Below are 20464 nucleotides of genomic sequence, written 5' to 3'. Positions count from 1 at the left end.
ACAGGAAGTCCAGTTAATGCGCGTGCATTTCAGAATGAAACTGAATACTCGGTTTCTAATAATAATCTGCAGGCTTCCCCCAACACAATGTAGAAAAAGTTCAGTCTTCCAATAGTAAAGGAAGTACTCACGTGGGATGCGGCTGGCATGCCAGGGTGCTGAGTTTGTGACAAATCCATGCTTTGATGCTGTGACGATGACCCACGTTCCTGGCCGGTACAGGAATGTAAGTGTGACAATCCCATCTCCTCCAGCAAGACTGGATGCTAAGATGCTCTGGTTTCCACACACCTGAACTGTGGATTCCTTTAGGGGTGACAGGTCGCTGTTATCGAAGACCTGGACTTTAATCAGCACCTCTGTGAAAACAAGAATTAAAGACTTTTTAAAAGAGGACATATGTTTTTTTTTATATATTTCCAACTTTCTTTAGTGTGTAATGTTGCTGTTTGAGCATAAAAAAGGTCTTTGCTACATTACAAAGCACAAAGTCCCTCCAAAGGGAGTTATTCTCTGTATCAGTAAGCACTGTTTTTGAACTCCCAGTAACATCTTGATTGTAGTCTTGAGTTTCACAATATTCCTCATTTAAAATAAAAAGGGGGACGAGGCCTGGTTGAGTTGTGTTAGTGTGCTGAAACTCGCGTTCACAGCGCTTGCGTCCGCGTAGAATTGACGCGTTGTTACATTTTTGGAGAGGTGCACGTCAGGGTACGCTGAAGGGTATGCGCGCTACATAGCCTACGATGTAGCTATGGCGTGAGTTCGACCTCCTGCCGTAGCTACGTCGTAAGCTGTGTGTAGCGCGCGTACCCCGACGTGGACCTCTCCAAAAATGTAACAACGCATCAATTCTACGCGTACCGCAAGCGCTGTGATTGGTCTGCTAGAACCACTCCCCGGGTTTCACATGCTCCCTCTGCATGCGTAATTGCGCGTCAAGGCGGACAACGACGCAGAAGTATAAATGAAAACCAACGCGTAGTCTATAGCGTAGAGGCTCCGGCGTAGGTCCGACGCAGAAGTATAAATCAGCCTTAACGGTGCAGATAAAGTATAAATCAGCCTTAACGGCTTGAGAGCCACCAGAGGGCACTCCACATTAGACTATTGTCATTCCCTCACAAACTACATTTCCCATAACTCACTGCCTGGACTCTTCATTCATTATCACATTCACCTGTTGTACTTTATCTTGTTTAGCTCACCCCATATAAGCCTGGTTTTCTCATTCATTATCTGCAAAGTCTTGGTTAGTGTTACACTGCAATTCAGAGCATTCACCCTGGTTTAATGTGTCGTGGTTTTGGATTTCTTGCCTGTTACGTGGATTACTGTTTTGCCTGTGTTCCCTGCCTTGTGTTTGTTTGTATGGACTCCCTGTCTGCGTTTGACCTTGCCTGTACTGTACGTCTTTGGATTTCCCTGTTCAATAAATACTGCATTTGGATCCTCAACCTTCTTGTCTCGGAGCAGTTCGTGACAACTACCATGGTAAAAATGTAACTATATCGTTTTTATGGTATTTGTATGAAAAACAGTAGCAGATTAATTTAGTATAAATGCACAAATACTATGGCCTAATCACAAAAATTACTGTAATTATATTCCATTACTTCTTTAATACGTGCAGACAAACAGGAGAAACACTGCGCAACGATACAGTCAGAAGGCTTTTCAATCTACAAATCATTTCCTAGAAATGTGGGATATTATTAATGTAGACATGTTTCATGTACTGCACTGTTTCATCTGAATTTAAGTTTAAATCTTATTAAATCTTCAAATTTGTGTTCTTTGCTAAATTTAAGCGCTTCTAAGTTCTCACTGGATCTCACAGCGCTGTTTAGTGGTCGTGTGACCGAGACCACCGAGTAAATGCATCAACTATAGTAAGCTTCGCTAGCTACCATTTGAACTTTGAGCCGAGCGGATAAATTGTCCGTGTGGAGTAGTTCAAATGACTAGCACTGTTTCGTTCCACTTTTGATGCATAAACGTTAAATCGAAAATTTATCGAACTCTTGAAATCTTTTTGTCGAGGAAAAATATTATAATAATTCTTTATCGTTTTATCACCCAGCTAGGTGCAATCTGTTCCAAATCTACCTGTCCCTCAATCTACGATTGCCAGTTTTACATGTTAGTCAGACCATCTTTTCCTTTCTAACTGATTGATAAGTGGTAAACTGGACCACAAACAAAAGCTTGCTACACAAGACTACATCCGTGTATGATACTAAAATTTAGTCTAGTCTTATTGACTTATTGACCTACACATTCACTAAGAGTTGATCTTAGAACCTCTAGACCCAGTGACCTGAACAAATGACATGACTATGTTTAGAAGTGTCTGTCCTGAACCGAAACGTGAAGTACTCTGGTTTGTTTACATTGAAGACCAGAAAGCACGGAGTGCAGTTGAGTCTCTAACTCAGTGAGCCAGATTGTCTGCCACCATGTTCGATTGACACTGGGCAAATGCAGCAATGTTGTCTGGTTTATTTCCTGGACATGTGCTTACTGTTCGAAACGGATGACCTGGTTCACCCATAGAATTTTTACAAGCCATTTAGAGACATGTAAACAGGCCAGGGAGATGGCAAGTCTTTGCCCTGTTTTTTGGAGATCTGGGTACACAAGGTTCCGTCTGGATTCATGAAGTTGAAAATATTCTAAATACATTAAAATATAGGTTTTAAGTTTCAATTTTTTTTCTGCAAATGTATTTTTATTAATTCAACTTTTTACTTTAAAAGTCATGTTTTCCAACCTGAACCGAATACCAATGTTTGCTTTGCTTTCTGTTCACGCGTGCATGCTGCAGTGTCCTTCAGAACGTCTCATTCTTTTGATTCTAAATGGGTCAATTGATGCATGTTACCATGGATACTAGGAGATGTCAGCAGGCTAACTGTGGGAAAAAATGGGTCCCTATTTCCTGGTGAGGGGATACAAGTTCGGTTCAGAAAATAAGATCCTTTGAGTTTGTGATGGGCTGTAGATCTAATTGCACACCACAGATTAGGGGTGGGAGATATGACCAAAATCTTATATCATGAAACGAGTAATTTTATTTTACAATAACCAATTTATATCACAATATAGTTATTTTTGCTTTAAATAAGGTTGATATAAAAAATTGATACAATTGACTAATTTCAATATCACAAAAATAGGCTTATTGCCTAACTAAATAAAAAAACAAGCTTACTGAAGAAATGTAAACAATCAGTTATAAAATAAGATCAAAGAAACGAAGTACAAGCAATAGAACAAAAACTATAGAATGAAGACACAAATGAAAAAGACCTACCTGATAAACTTCAAGCACTAGAAATCAGAAATACTACATAAATTATATAGACCTATCATTTATATATAATAATTATATATAAAATTAATAATAGTTATTGTGGTTTGGAATTGGTAAAATGTGCATGGAAAAAAGATATGATCAGAATATCGACTTGCATCATAATTATGCACGGCACGCACTCACTGTATACACACACACACACACACACACACACACACACACACACAAAAACTCATATTATTTTTAGTCAATTTCTAAAATAAAACCTTTAGACCCTTTAACCGAAAGGAATCAGAGACAGCGACATGCTTAATATATTATTACATTAATATATATTTTATATTACACATTCATGATTCCTCAGAGGAACATTAACAGAGCTGAAAAGCTTTTTAAAACAAAATTGAAAGAATCTTCACTTCCACTCAGCCACAAGGATTTCCTGCACACAATTCCATTTCCTGTCTATTGTTTGAGTCGAAGTGCAAGGCGCAAATAATCCAGGAAACTTTTCAGCGACATAAAAGTTCTCAGCCTCAGCGGAAAACTGAACTCACAGAAAAACTTATTTTACTACAACTAAATGTTTATTGAAAACTAAAACAAAATTTGGCATATATAAATATTTGTCTGCCTTTGAGTGGAATGTGAAAAGGAACCCTACATTTTTCTACTCTTTCCATGTTTAGTCCTGTCCACTGTGATAGTCTCTTTAAAACAAACAGCACTTCATTATTTGCTTGTATTAGGGAGCGAAATCTCTTCCACTCACTCACACAGTGGCCGTCAGCGTTTCCCTGCAGGCTGCGTGTCTTTGTTATAGGCAGCTGATGAGACTGCATGGAGACCACAGCACTCGGAGTGAAGCAATAATGGACATTTGCCAGCAGTTTGCAAAGTCTCACTTTTAGATAATAAACATTTTCAACATTTCCACCCTGTTGAAATGTCTTCTAGTACCACTTAACAGACCATAAACATCTCAAAATACACAATTATCAATATAAACCATTAAGTTATGCTTTTTAAACTTTTTTTATGCAAATCTCTCTATATCTTTATCTCTGGTTTTGTATTGTAAATCCTTACTGTTCGGGCAAGTGTTACGACAGAATTGAAAATGGAAGTCCTACAAGACAAATTTCTGCTCTACATCTCCAGAAACACAGGTTACAACCATGTGAAAAAGGTGGTATTAACTGGTTGAGAGGTGGTCCTGGTGTCACCAATGGCTCCAGACCACTCTGTTGTTTTTTCAGGCAGGCAGATGATGTGTTAATAGCCAAGCAGGAATGTATGCCTGCCAGGAGCCCTGTTTGCCAAAACCACTGGGTTTCACTGGGATGCTCAGACATAAAGGCAGCATAGCTGTAACCTCACTGTGAGGGCTGAATAAACAGCACATTTCAGAGCTAAAACACAGACAGTGATGTATTTGTGGTAGCAGGGTCCAAAATTAACATTCAATCAGCACTAACAGCAAGTAAAGATTTGGCCAGAACATAATACATACTTAAAACATAATACATCATTTAAGTTGATTTGTAAATTAAATATTTTACTATTGCTGAAGTGATGTGCACAAGTGTCCACATGATAAGCCACCAAAATAAAAATATGAGAAACGTCTTATGATTATGTGAATGATGACATGGTCAGTGACACAATGTTCTGTACTATAATAGAAGGAAACCGCAAAATAGTTACATTTACACAAGAATACAAATATATAAAGTAATAGAAAAAAATATTTATGTAATAAATTATAAATTAACTCTATAAAATTAAATTAATTGTATTTTAATTTTCAGTCACACTTTAGATTAGGGTTCCAATTTTGAGTATTAACTATTAAGTACAAGGTTTGCCTCTATAAACTTCTAAGTACTTCTTATTAATAGTTAGTAAGGTAGGTATTGGGTATAGGATTGTAGAATATGATCATGCAGAATAAGGCATTAATATGTGCTTTATAAGTACTAATAAACAGCAAAAATCCTAGTAATATGCATGTTAATAAGCAACTAGTTAATAGTGAGAATTGGACCCTTAACTAAAGTCTAACCTTTTTTTCAAAATAAATTAAGATATACAAATAATAAAATAATTTTACAATGACAAAAAATTATATATAGAATTACTAAGAAAAATAATTCAAAACAGTGGCCATTAGGCAATATTTAAGGCGACTACATTTTCAACGGGCATTGTGTGTGTGTTATAAAGAGCAAACTCTCACCTCTGACAGACAGATGGATGACGGACGGATGAATGGACACTACAGACAGACAGACAGACAGACAGACAGACAGACAGACAGATAGCTAGATAGATAGATAGATATGGTCTCTAAATCTGTTTAAGACGGTTTGGAGAGTCCTGAATACAGAACATCTCATAAATCATTCCCTTTCCCTAAGCACCAGCTGGATGATGAACTTTGTCCAGGAAAACAGTAACTCAGGTCGTTATGCAATAGCTAGACAAAAAAAAAAAAAAAAAAAAAAACATCTAACAGAAAACATACTCCTATTTGTTCTATGCTATTAGACTAGAGCACACCCACTCTTCACGTGATGATAACACTTTGAGATGCACGCTGTCTCCTCATGAGATGCTTATAAACCAGGAGCTTTTGCAGATATTTTCAACATGGTGGTTGTTATGTGAGGGAAAAAAAAACACTGCTAGGATCCAAAAAAAAAAAAAATCAATGTAAGATCAAATAGCTCTAGGTCTGACTTGTGACTTGGTACACATTTAAGCTTGTACGCTCTGGCATCTTTACAGATTTAAAGGGCTGCAAAAATAAACCAGAGTGCCAGATTTGGCTGGAAGTGAAAAAAATATCTTCTAAGGTCTCTGAAGGTGTTGATACAACCCAGGAGAGGAAAAGCACAGCAGAAATGTGTTGACTCAGCTCTAATGAACCCATTGTTGCTCAGGGAATTTATAGACTTCTGCACAAGGAAATGTTTGTCGAGCCTGAAATTCACAAGACTGCTTGCTTCATCTGTCAATGGTAAGCACTTAAAAAAGGAAAAAGATTTAGACAATTTATCAAGAATAAAAAAAGCTTCAGCAGAAACATATCATGAATAAAAACAAAAACAGGCTTAAAGCTACACCGTGTAATATTTTTAATTGACTTTCTAGCAAAAAACACTTTGTTCTTTCAAAATGATATGTTCTCATTAATGTCTTATCACTTCAACCAACTAATTAAGTATTCTCGTAAGTGTATAATCTGCCATTTAGAATACATACGAGCGAGTCGCTCGAATCGTGGAAGCCATGTTGCGCATCCATCTTGAAAATACATTAGACAAAGAGGGACATACCGGAAATTCAAGCTTCGCCTTTCGCGTTTTTATACTCAGTGGCACCGTGACGAATGCGAGAGGGAGATTACTCGTGACTAGGGCTGCAACGATTAGTCGACATTGTCGACAATAAAAATTTGTCGACAAATATCTTTGTTGTCGAGTAGTCGTCTGAGCTCACGTGACCTAATGTAAGGGCCTGCAATATCGCGATTTGACCACTACGGCGCTGTAGCGCTAGTGTAGTGCAGCCCTTGCAAATGCTATTGCGGTAGAAGAATAAACAGCGCGAATTATGACAGGGCAAACGAATCCGAACTAGCAAGGTTTGGGAAAGTTTCACAAAACTTAAAATCAAGAATGCTGTCGTGTGCAATACATGCAAGGCGGAACTTGCTTTTCACGGGAGCACAACATGCATGTGTGCAAGAGGAAACATCCCGGCACAAGAGGAGCCGGTGAGAGGAGAGTGTTCTCCAGCTGAGCTTACTAACCAGCGGTAAATCTCTCTTTATTAGAGAATGCAATACTACTAATAATAGTAATAATATTATCAATAGTAATATAATTACAGTAATGTGATGACTTATTTATTCTATTGCACAGAATAAAGCTTGATCGAGCGTACGAGTCAGGGCTGTTTTTATTATTGTAACATTAGGTATTATTATAGTCTTATCACTTGCCTGTATTTTGTTCATTAATCATGAATACTTACAAAACGAGATGTTATATCCATGATATAGGAAGAATATCATGGCAGTTACTTTTTTATACTGTAAATTAAAAGGTGAATGAGAACGTCTCTGTCAGCTCAATTGTCATGTAAAAAAAGATTGTAATTTTATACTTATAATAATTGTTTCCAGATTAATATTTTACTATTCTTTGTGTCCTGAAGTAAATGTCCCTTTTTCTGTTTCAGTTCTAAGAAAAGCAGTGGGCCTATTAAACAATGCTTAGAGAGCATTTGTTTGTGATTTGAGTTGGACCTAAATCTGAAAACTTAAAGAGAATGACCTGTTTAGTTGGCTCAAAGTTCATTAAAACAACTATTTCAAAAGCTGAAGTGATTTCCTTCTTTTATATTATAGTTAGAATATGTATAACTCAATGTTTTAACTAATTGGAAAAGCTAAATAATCGTTCCAAACTTACTGATTAGTCGGCGAAATAATCGTCGATTAATCGTTCTAATAATCGTTAGATTAATCGATTATCAAAATAATCGTTTGTTGCAGCCCTACTCGTGACCGCCGGCAGATTTGAAATAATACGGCCACCGTAGGAGTTAAAACGCCCTCGGAATGGGAGGGGCTAGAAAGTAATATTCAGTTGGTAGTCATATACAATTTCACCGCTAGATGGGAGTAAATCCTACACAGTGTAGCTTTAACATATAGAGAGCCAAGTACGAGATTTAAAATGACTTTTAACAGATAATTAACTACAACATGAACATTTATATGTTGTGCATCAACAATAACATGATTGAATCGTTCCTCTTTTCATTACTACATTTGATTTATTTCCACTGAACGAGCTGCCAAAAACAGTAACTGTAACAGTCTGCTAAGAATACTGCATGGCGAAAAAGGATTACAAGCAAAATTAGAAACCCCTTTTAAAGCCTAATCCAGATTACTGTTTCAAAACATCACTAAACTCATATTAGACAATAATACTGAGCAAAACACAGATTTAACATAATAAACAAGCTGCTGTGCAAGAAGATGTCTGGCTGTAGTGTGTTTTATGGGCAAAGGGCCGTCTTGGGTTTAATGTAGATGATGTAATCTCCAATTTTTCATGCATTTTTCCCAAAGCTTTTCACGCCCACCAATCAAAACATCTAGACACATTGTGATGATGTGAAGCAGGATCTCCTCAGAGGTCAGGTTTACAGGGGCTCTGCTGCTGATAAATCTGCCGTTTCCTCTAAGCGCGAGGGTGTCTGGTGTCAACAAAGAAATTCCTACCTTTGAACAGCTGCCTAGGGGAGTTCATGGTGGGCTGATGGCCAGACGCACACTCCTTAAAGATGTGACGGCCCGTGTAACCAGAAAATCCTGCCAAGCTATTCTGTACCCTTCCGCCCACAAACAGTCCCAGCTATAAAGAGCCTTCCATAAAAGATCTGCTGTCAAAGCACATGACGTCATCACCTCAGAAAGACCTTTCTATGACCTAAATCACAGGTCATTAGCAAAATCACAAAACAGAACTCAATTCACTTCATATCACTCTCTAATAGTGGTTAATGGAACCATTTCAATACAAGTTAAACTCTACCGACAGCATTGCATATGGGCATGTAAAATAATGTGATCATCAAACATTAAAGCTGCCGTCGGCAACATTTTTTTGATCATATTCAGTGAAATCGACACTATAATCTGACAGAACAACATAAATAAAGTGTTTTTTGAAAAAAACCCGAGCTTCTAACTCCACCTGGAGCGTGTTATTTGTTTTGCAAAAACCCACAGCTCCCGGTTCATCATGTCCAATCAGCGCAGGGGGGTGTGAGATCTGACTGTCAATCACAGATCGGGCACACGCCACCCCTCGCGCACGTTACAATCACATGCACACGCCTGAAGTTCGCGCAGTAACCAAGAGTGATGGCGGAAAATCAAGTAAGCTCATTTAGAGTATAAATGATGTTAGCAATTGCAATCTATCGGTAGATTAGCCAGGACAGCATACCTCCAAATACTCCATGGTGTTGATGGATGGTGATGAGACGGGCGCGTTCACTGAAAATCTGGTGCACACGCACTGACGAGCACGAACTCGGTGGGACTGTGGGAGGGTGTCCGTTGATAGTGGGGGAGGGGCATGAGAGTTGTAAACATTCAAAATTTTCTTAAATCCACTCAATCTGCCAGACTTGCCGACTGCAGCTTTAAACGGCATATACATCAAAACTGCCTAACGTTACTGAATGAAATGTCGACCTAGGAAGTGGTTAAGACTGTGCAGCTTTAGGGGTGTTGATGGACTCGATCTACTCCATTTGTTTTCTGAATCACATAGTCTTTGACAAAAACGTGATTTTCTCAGCTTTTTGTGCAAAGTAGCTTTTATTAAGAAAATTACCCACATTCAAGTTTTGATTAAAAAAAAGAATGCATGAAGCTAGAATAAAATGTTTTTTTTTTGTTTGTTTGTTTAAAAGCAGAGGCTCTGTTCTTTCTTTTGATATATTGCATGTTCAAATAATCATACAACAAAATATTCTGGGGGCCATGAAAGTTTTATGAAAATGATCAAAAATGCTGCCGCTGGCTGGCGGGCGGGCAGGGAAAGAGTTAAACTCCTCGCTTAGATAACTCTCCCCACTACTGATAGAATTTTCCCTCATTTATGAGACAATGCTTCCCTGACATTGATGGATTTTTCAGGATTTTTGGCTGTTATATGGTAGAGGGCACTATTACACATCTTCTGAAATAGTTCAGCATCTCCTGATTAAAAGACATGCGAAGAAGAAGCAGAAACAAGCATAAGCATATGCACATATATGTAAAATAACGCGATCATCAACACTAAACAGCATATAAATCGAAACTGCCCAATGTTACTGAATGAAATGTCGACCCAGGACGAGTTATAGGACTGTGCAAGCATTAGTGGTGTTGATGGACTCAATCTACTCCATCTATGTTTTTTTGATTATCGGTCTGAATCCGATCTGGATGAAGTCTTTGACAAAAACACAATTTTCTCAGCTTTTTGCTCAAAATGTAGCTTTTTTTATGAAACTTACCCACATTCAGGTGTTGATAAAAAAGAATGCATTAACCTAGAATAAAACTTTTTTTGTTTAAAAGCAGATGCTTGTTCAGATATTCACACTACAAAATATTCATGGGGCCTTTGTGAAAATGATCAAAAATGCTGGCGCTGGCTGGCAACTTTTTTCAAAAACGCTGGCAGGAAAAGAGTTAATGAAAACGCCTTTAATCATCAACAATTTTTGGCTTGTTGCAATTCTCTGATCGTGGTGATTTCTTTGAAGAATTATGGGGATTGTAATTTTTCGCTAGGAATTTCGCTCATAAAAATGCATTGAAATAATGCGGGCTGATATACCATCGATTAACAACCATTAAAAATCAATTCCCCTATAGAGAAAATGTATAGGATATATACTTCCAGAACCTGACTGTAGTACTAATTATATCATGGCTGATTTGATTTCACTGGAGCTGCATAAAGTCATACAAGTTTCCATGACATCTAATAAAAGCATCATGCAGGACAATGCAGCGATTGTGTCCCAAATAAAAGCATAGAGTGGCAAGCCGGGGCAGCACTCAAACAAGTGCTGTCATGGTAACACTCGACTTTGCATGAGAGGAGGATGTAAAACCCCCTTAAGGGGAATCTCATGAAATCTACTGGAAGTTGACAATGCAATGATTTAATATGTGCCGACTGGACGGTATCCTACACAATCATGAACACAAGACAAAAGGGAAGAGCAAAACAACTTTTTTCAAACGTTTCAATGAAACCACCCCAATTCTGATTTGAATATAAACCAAAACCTATTATAAGAGGAACAATACAGCTGTTTTTAAAACTGCAAAATGGGCATGGTCAACAATACCTGCCTAAAGGCAAAGACGGATGCACTAAAATCTCCAGCAGTCAGTTTGCATTAGTGTCTAGGCTGGCCTTCCCTCGCCAGGCCTTTGTCCCGAATCAGAGGTCGCGGCTCTAGGTGTCAGCTTGATTAGGACAGGGATGTGCGTGCCTTGCCACTGCAAAAAAAACCCATCAGGATAACAATATTTCACGCTCTGGTAGATGCTTTACAGCGTGTCAGTAACAAACATCTGATGCCTCAATGCGATTCACACAACCAAAACTCAACCCTTTAGCTCACAACTCTAAAGATACACTGTTTAAACAAATGATCACAAAAAAAATGTCTATATGTGCACAAGGACGTAAGTGAAAATCAGTGTCAAATTTCCTGAATGTCATGATGACAGTAGAGAAGTGACAGGAAGCTGCCCTGCTATCCTGCTATTGTGTTTAAAGGGTGAGTTGACAACTTATTTTATGCAGTGCTGAGAAGAAACATAATCAGATTCATTTCAACTTCACAATATAGCACTTTAAAAAAGTACAGAATTTAGAGGAATTAAGAACGAATATAGAATGTCGATAATTATGTGAGAAAATGAGTCATGCTGCGGTAATTAGTTGCTGTCTTCCCAATCTAACAGTAATAAATGATAATAATTATTCTACAATTTTTTTACATTTTCAGTCTTTGAATCCTAGGCCAAGTTTATGTAAGACAAACTTTAATGCTGCATGACAAAGCCTGAAAAATCTGAAAGTCAGAAAGACAGACAGATAGACAAACAGATGGACAGTGACAGACAGATAGACGGACAGACGGACATAGATAGATAGATAGATAGATAGATAGATAGATAGATAGATAGATAGATAGATAGATAGATAGATAGATAGATAGATAGACAGATGGATAGATAGATGCGGAATAACATTCTCTCTCACTGGGTTTTCAGAACAAATTAATTTTTCAAAAACAGCTCATTAATATGTATGACATGCTTAATATGTGCATAAAAAGATCCTGCACATAGAACAAAAAAATTATCCGTGGAAGGATATGATAATGCACTCTTGTGCTTGTGCCTTGATCCATTTTTTAAATCTAATTTTACTTTTTCATGTCAAAAGACTTTGCAAAAACATCACGTTTTTGACTGACTCTGATTTAAATGTTTCCCATCAGCACAACAAGGAGAGCTTAGTCAGCGGAGCCCTTTCCAGCAGACTGCTTTGCAATAAAACATGGATAAAAAGGATCCAAGGCTTTTTAAAACGTCATCCCAGGTTTCTCTCAGCTCTAGAACAGGGAACTCACACATGGTTTTATTATGTGGCTTCACCTTTAGGTCTCTCTTCAAAGGGTCCCAGTAAAGGCTGGAGTCCACGGGCTAGCGGTAAATTAACTTCTGATGTCAGCTGAAAAAACCTCTGATGACTTTTCAGAATACAGATTACAAACCACAAAAAGTAAGAAATGCTGACAGTCAAAGTTTCAAGTATTTAGGCTTTCTTTACATTTCTGTATTTAAACGACTCAGTGATACAGGAGAACTAATAGGCTGTGCCTGAGTTTGTGAGCTGCTCAGTGCACATGAGAGAAAAGACGCTTCAAGCCCACATTAATATTCACTGGAAGTCGCTGAGGAAAAAAAGGAGGTTCACAAAAGAGTTTGCACAAACAGCTCTTAAAGATCCGCTTGGTGCTATGTTGACAAACTGGCAAGTAAATTTAAGTAGAACTGTCTTTAACAATTACTTGTAATTATTCTTGATTTTTATAATGTTCATTTTAAGATAAAAGACATTTATTTAAACTAACATTAATGACAAACAAATCTGATTCAAATATGAGTGCATGTATTGTACGTAGGCCTATATTTGCAGGATATTAGTGTTTTTTTTCTCGCTTAAATTTCAATATTTGTTGGCCAAAACAATGGTTTGATATTTCTATGCGTTACATTTTACATTTTTATAATAATAATACTCTTTTAAATTATGCTGACAAGTCCACAATTTGCTGTGACAGGTTTTCACCGGGGCAGGTTGTCACAAAGACCAACATTTGTTCAATTAACTTTTTTCCTCTGGTGGAGCTGGGGAAACAGAGATTTAGATGCAAAAGAGATTTTTATTAAAAGGATTTGTACCTCAACAAACTTTGACTTTCAAAAACAGAAATATTTTCTGGAATAAAAAGTGTGACAACTAGCCCAGGTCTCCCCTAGGCTACTACCTTTAACGTAACATATAGATTCATTCAAATTATTAAGAACTACCGAAGTTATAGAGACCGACAGGGAACAATGTTGCCGCTTTTTCATGGAATATTGGGTGGGCTTGAAAATACGAAACGATACTAGCTTTAGTATATACTGTGCACTTTTACATTAAGATAAGAATGCCACATAAAACTGTGTTTCTGAAGCTCAGGGCCTGTTTAACAAACTTCTGCCCTTTACATATCACGGAGGGGTCATGTGAGGGGCCGAACAGTTTGAAATCCTTTGTTTCCAAACTGTAACTCCCATAATGCTCTAAAGTAAATGTGCGCAAAATCAACGGCGAATGATAAATTGTTGTGAGCCCAAATGCGGCAGTTACATAATAAAAGCAGCGAAACGATGTTCTGTCCTACACGCTCTACACAAATATATCCCGCTCAAAGACGGATGCTACAATCTCAAATCAAACTCACCAACTGGTCCTGTGTTCGGTAGTGATTTCGCCAGCGTCTTCCAAGAACTACAGAGGAAAAGAAAAAGAAAAAGGGAACGGGATGTGTGCGGTGGACGCATTCTTACAGCGGCATCGTCAGATCCTCCTTAAGTAACAGTTCATCCATGTTTGTTTGCGGGATGGCAGAAGGCTGACTGCTCTAAAGTGCGGTTGCCACTGATGCCTACTCCCTTCCCGAGTACGGCTGCTCCGCTTCTTTCAGTCCTGTTTTCCCAGATGGAGGGAGGGCGAGATCCTGAAGTGCAGGGCTCCCGTGCGCCCTCTGTCGACCGAGGCTCGTACAACGTTTGAAATTTGAATCATTTGAAGGCCGTTTCCAGTCCTTCGTTGACTGAGCTTGGTTTCTCCCAAGGTTTTCTTTTCCTTCTCCATTCTGTCACCTGATGGAGTTTGGTTTCCTTGCCACTGTCGCCTCTGGCTTGCTTAGTTGGGGACAACTAAGTGGGGACACGTTTAATCCCATTTTTTTCTTGCAATTTGAGTAAATGCATTTTACTCCGACGCGAATAGCGCGTCAGGCGCGAGTGATTTCAATTTGAGTACATGCATTTTATCTCACGTACGTCTAGAAGGTCCAACACATTGAAAGTTTCTGGGATACTGATACCCAGGTAGCAAACAGACGATGGCCCAACGTTGGCCCAACGTCTGTTGTTGTGTTGGGCCAACGTTGGGTGCTGACGTTGGGCCAACGTAATTTTGTCCGTTGGGCCAACGTTGGGCCAACCATGTCATTGGACGGCCAGCAGACCTTCTGCCAACCTAAAAGCCACTAAAACAACATTGGGCCAACGTTGGGCCAACCATGTCATTGGACGGCCAGCAGACCTTCTGCCAACCTAAAAATACCTTACCAACCTTCTGCCAACTTAAAAACAACTAAAACAACATTGGGCCAACGTTGGGCCAACCATGTCATTGGACAACCAGCAGACCTTCAAACAAATTTAAAAATATAGCCTATTTTAACCATCTGCCAACTTCATAAATAGTAAATAAATAAATAAATAAATAAATAGGCTTTACCTACCTTAAACTAAAATTTTAAGATTGTGCCATGCATGGCCTATTCAGTGTTGAATTGCATTAAGAGACGGCACAACAGACAAACTGAATTGTTTATAAAAAATGAACCTATTTATTGGTTAAAACATCTCCACAGTCCATTATATAGACATTTTATGCAGATACATTCTGCAGATTTTCATTCTGGATTTGCAACGATGAGTCGATCGACAAAAAAGTAGAAAAAAAAACTACCCAAAGGCAGCGGCAAAAAAAGTAAAACATAAAGTCAAAGAAATCAACAAGGAACCAAAAAGTCACAAAAAAGGCGGCAAAGAAAATGCGGAAGAAGAGCAAAAAAAAAAAAAACCTGCTGAAAACTGAGAAAATGTGCAGATTCTCTTCCGTATTCTGCAGATTTGAAGCGAATTAGAGATTGTGTGTGGCTCTGATGATGAAGACGGAGCGGAGGAGGAGAAGTAGCAGCATACACTCCTGTAAAAAACAACAAACATACAAACAACTTTTTAGAACATTTAAGATGTGTCGTTCTATTTTAATTACACAACCCAAAACAGAAAAAAAAGTTGGGGTGTTGTGTAAAATATACAAACAGCAAACAGAAAAGCAGAATGTGATCATTTGCGAAAAGGACATAGTCAACATATCAAACGTTGAAAATTACACATTTGACTCTTAGAACTTACCTCAAAATGCCCATTAAAATACCATAATTTTCTTTTCTGGTGCATTATGGATTTTAACCATTAATTTAGTGATTTAGTGTATGTTGTGTGTTTTTTTTTTTTGTGTGTTTTTTTAGACCTAAGGTATATATTGTGTAACTGAAAAAATATGGTGTTAGTAGTTGAGTGTATAGTTTTATGGGGGAACAGTAGTATGTATTTCCCACCTGCAAGAGATTTTCATCATGTTGGGGTAGCAAATTAATTATACATCTTAATGCAGTGTACGCCTAGTAAAGATGAAATACACCTCTGTTTAGTGGTGGGGTTAGACAGAGGAAGAAAAAACAATCATTGGAAGACACTTACATTCACTTTCACAGCTGCTGGAATCTGCTTGAGGGGGAGGCATCTGCTTTTCTGTGTTAAAGAAAAAATATAGTAATTATCAAAATGTAAATTACTTACAACTTATATATTAATATATATAATAATTAATAACATATTTGATCAGCCTTAAAAAGGCCTTGTGTACCTTTTTCTGTTGCTCTTTTTTTTCTTCCTCCATTTCGGTCTCCACTATACTTCAGCCAGGTTTTTATTTTTTCCTCGGCTTCCACCACTTTTGCTCCTTGTTTTTTGGCTGCATCTGTCAGCATGAAATTAAAGAAAATTAAACAGAGAAAGGGTAAGCAGAAAGATCATATCTGACTGAGGTGTATTTTGTAGAGTTCTGTATGATTAGTGGATTAATTGGCATTCTTTCATTGACTTGCATTGTATTTCATTCAATGACACATTATGTGAAACTGTAAGGGGTTGTTTCCTCTTTTGCTATTTCAAAGTTTATGTCTAAGTTTTGAATGTTTTTTTCACAATTAGTGTATGTTTGACATTAGTGTATGTTTGAAGTTTTATTTACTAGTCAAATGGTTCATAGCGTCTTAGAGATGATGATCCGGGGCCGTATTCACAAAGAATTTTAAGGCTAAAAGTAGCTCCTAACTGGCGAATTTAGGAGCAACTCCTAAAAATAATGGGCGTGTCACTCCTAACTTTAGGACTCCTAATTTTTTTCACTAAGAGTAATTCACGAAGCATTTTAGCCCTAAAAGTAGCACCTAAGTCTGGGACAGCTTAAAAGAAGTCGAGAGGACTCCTAACTCACTAAGACCTATTCACAAAGGATTGTAGCGCACACCACCGCCTCTCGCAGTCGTCCGGGGTCCGCGACACAAGCGGGAAATTCTGCATCGATCTGCGAACAAATCCTCTCCCATTCTCACGCTTAGTTTTGCTTGATATCCCAGTGCCGAATTTCACTTGTATCATTATTACTTTTTTTGAGCACCAAGCCACCAACTGGGCCAGCAGCAGTAACTGATCCTGCGTCCAGTTGGGCTTTCTTTTAAGTTTTGGCAAGTTCATAATCCACCGTAAATCAACTATTACATTACTTCAATAGGAGCAACATTTCCTTGCTTTAAGTTTATTTTTCTATTTAGGCTAATAGGATGTCAATTAACCAAGCAAGTGTTAATGCAAGTGTCGTTTTTTCATTATTAGGCAAGTGGTGGTTTTTATTAGGGTATTACCTTGATTTAATTGAATTCACGACTTTTCTCTCTCTCTCTCTGCCTTTTTAGAATTACACTTCACTGGGGCCTGCACAAACATGTCATTATATATGCATTTCGATGTCATTACTATTATTATTTTGTGTAGGACACAGACATATTTAGATGTCGTAATTCCATGATTTGTTGCGTCTGTGTTATGCTCCGCATGATGGCCCTGTCATCTAACAACCAATCACCATGATCATTGCGAGGAAGCTCGTGCATGAGAAGTGACGTCATCTATAGCAACGAAGACTCACTCTTAGTTTAGGAGTTGTCATTTTTCCTTACTAAGAGTAGGTCTGAAAGGCGTTGTGAATAACTTTTAAGAGAAAACTCCTAGCTAAAATATTTGAGTGCGATTTAGGAGTACTCCTAGTGGTAAGACAAAATTCTTTGTGAATACGGCCCCAGGACAACAACTCATCTGCTACGGTGCAGGGCATCAACATTGAAGGATCTAGGAACCATTTGTCACAGAGCCAACAATATTATTATACAATGCCAGGTTTATTAAAAGGAAAGAAATTACAGCAGAGGGGAAATGCAGAAAAGAGAAAGAATATAAAGAAAATATTTTTTTTAATTAGGATAACAGGATAAATTAGGATAAATGTGTTTTTAGGTTTGCTAATCATTTAATATTGCTCATACAGTGTCACTTACCTGTGGATGTCAAAACCTTCTTAAAATAAATTAAAAATGTAAATTTGAGAAATTAAAAAAAGAAAAGAAAATGACAGATGCGTGATATAGGCTAGGTGAAAAATATTGTGACAAAATGGATATGAAGTTATGTAATGAGCTTCCTCGGTTCACCTGTGTTTTCTACATCTCTGGCAGCAGCTGTCTTCAGAAATGTTGAGCTCGTGGAGCTTTCCCTGTTTTAGAGGGGTTATTTTGTTGCTGCTGAAATCACAGAACATTTTTTTTATAAGTAAAATCTTTACAAAAACTCTCATCTACACATAAGAGGTGATTAAAATCCCAAACTTTCATAAACAAACGCTCAACCGAGTTAAAAAGTTAAGTTAGCTTAATTTAACGTTAGCTGCTAACGTTACCTCTTCTGAAAACGGTTGAGATGCTAACGGACTTTTTCCGAAGACACTAAACCATGTCTATAAAGTAAATATTCAACAGAAGCGTGTCAATTACAAGTAAGAGAAGTGTCAAGAACAGTTGTGTGTATTATTCGTGTGATTTTAGAGACTAATCTCACCTGAAAGCAGTGAAAACAACAGCGAGAAGAGATAGTTTTGCTGCTTGTCAGTCGCAGTGGTCCCGCGCCGTTTCCATGGCACTCTGCGCCGCTCCAGTAGTGTTTGAAAGCGACTCGAAAGTTCACGCGCACGGCCATTCATTGATTAAACCACGTTAAAAGCATAGGTAAAAAGCATGCAGCATTTACAAATATAAACATCTAGAATTAGAACATTACTTAAATAAAAATCTCATAAATATTAAATTACGAATTCAAAACTAATTTTGGAGATCTATGATCCGTTCATAGGTGCAATCGCATTACATTTAATGGCCTATGCCCACACATAATATAACAAACGCAGTCACAATAATAAAATAAAAAAATAAAAAAACTTTTGACATTAGTCAATAGTTATTTTTGCTAAAGCCTAGCCTACTCCTGGTAAGTGTAAATTGCTTTTACCCCTAGCTTAAAGTAAAAAGATGTCTGTGAAAAATAGTAGTATAATTTAATTAAATGCATTTATGGTAGGCCTATGGTTGGAAACAACGTCATAAAAAGGAGCCAGACACTCTTTTCCCCATGTTTACTGGGAAGAATGGTAAAACATGAAATGCTGCATGCTTCTATTTGAGGGAAGTGTGGGCCATTGCAGCTGACCATGCCAATGTTGGCCCAACGTTGTATTTCGGGCGTATAGGTTGGCCATCGCAGCTGACCATGCCAATGTTGGCCCAACGTTGTATTTCGGTCGTATAGGTTGGGCCAACGTAACCAACCGATATTGACGTTGGCCCAACGTCTGTTTGCTACCTGGGTAACTACACTGAACAAAATTCTAAACGCAACACTTTTGTTTTTGCCCCCATTTTTCATGAGCTGAACTCAAAAGATCTAAGACCTTTTCTATGCCTTTGGTGTGAGAGACCCGGGTTCGAATCCACTGCGAGACACCAATGTGTCCCTGAGCAAGACACTTAACCCCTAGTTGGTCCAGAGGCGTGCGACCTCTGACATAGGCTATATGGCAATTGTAAGTCGCTTTTGATAAAAGCGTCAGCTAAATGAGTAAATGTAAATGTATGTACACAAAAGGCCTATTTCTCTCAAATATTGTTCACAAATCTGTATAAATCTGTGTTAGTGAGCACTTCTCCTTTGCCGAGACAATTGTGACCGTTAACAAATTTAGTCTTACGAGCAAAATATATGCAGGAGTATAATTCTCAAAATATATCAGTAGTAGACCCTTTAAAGAATATATGTACAAAATATGATAGTTCTATCTGTTAATTAAGATGTTTTACATAGGCCTACTACTTTTTGTAGTAGTCTGATGAAGACTTCTTCTTCTATATGTGCAAGCAGGAAGTAAACTGATCTGGTCATGTGACCTTTCACACTAGTTACATGATATTAATAGATATTAATCAAGACAATCTATCTTATCATTTAAAAGTTGAATTTCTTGCCTAAAGTCAATAACAACATTTTTAGTGCTTCCAGAAATAAGAAAAAAGATGCGGTCACAATTGTGACCGGTGGGATTAAACGTTAATATTCAACAATATTATCTGAATGTACTGATGCTGCTATGAACTGAACTGGACGATGATGACATCATTTTTGCAGAACTGCTTTATATATTAAAGGAACTAATTTAATAACTGATGATCTTTACAATGCAACTGAATCAACACTGAACTATAACGTCAGATGAACAACAGTTAGCCGAGATGCATCTTTTTCATAAAACTGCTCTGAAACAATCTGTATTGTATGATACATTGTATAAATGAAGGTGACTTGACTTTTTATTTGATAATTTATAAAGTTTTACACTTACACATACATAAATTAACAGAGCATTTGATAAATATGATTAAAATCACTCACAAGGTAAAGATGGCAGACAATGGCTTTAGCTAAACTACTTAGTGCACTTTTAAGAGGTGGTTTTTATT

General features: G+C 37.7%; 1 protein-coding gene and 1 long non-coding RNA gene across 2 annotated transcripts in view; both read right to left on the bottom strand.

Annotated features, from left to right (window-relative positions):
* Positions 1–14262, bottom strand: part of fam171a2a (family with sequence similarity 171 member A2a) — a 46666-nt gene extending 32404 nt beyond the window's left edge. The window contains exons 1-2 of the mRNA XM_056239863.1: positions 13943–14262; positions 132–359 (exon numbers count right to left, since the gene is read on the bottom strand). Of these exons, the coding sequence (XP_056095838.1) occupies positions 132–359; positions 13943–14042 (328 nt within the window). The 5' untranslated portion in view covers positions 14043–14262. The remainder of the gene's footprint in view (positions 1–131; positions 360–13942) is intronic.
* Positions 14263–15427: 1165 nt separating this feature from the next.
* LOC130075282 (uncharacterized) lies at positions 15428–16343 on the bottom strand. The gene is made up of 3 exons (XR_008805466.1): positions 16210–16343; positions 16044–16094; positions 15428–15480 (listed from the first exon to the last, which is right to left on the bottom strand). It is a non-coding gene; the product is annotated as an uncharacterized LOC130075282 (long non-coding RNA).
* Between the last annotated feature and the right edge of the window lie 4121 nt (positions 16344–20464).

This window comes from Rhinichthys klamathensis, unplaced genomic scaffold (genome assembly GCF_029890125.1).
Source record: "Rhinichthys klamathensis goyatoka isolate OS25496 unplaced genomic scaffold, OSU_Roscu_1.1 h1tg000571l_1, whole genome shotgun sequence".
Taxonomy (NCBI): Eukaryota; Metazoa; Chordata; class Actinopteri; order Cypriniformes; family Leuciscidae; genus Rhinichthys; species Rhinichthys klamathensis.
Note: the sequence above shows the minus strand (reverse complement) of the source record. Positions and strands in the feature narration are given on the sequence as shown.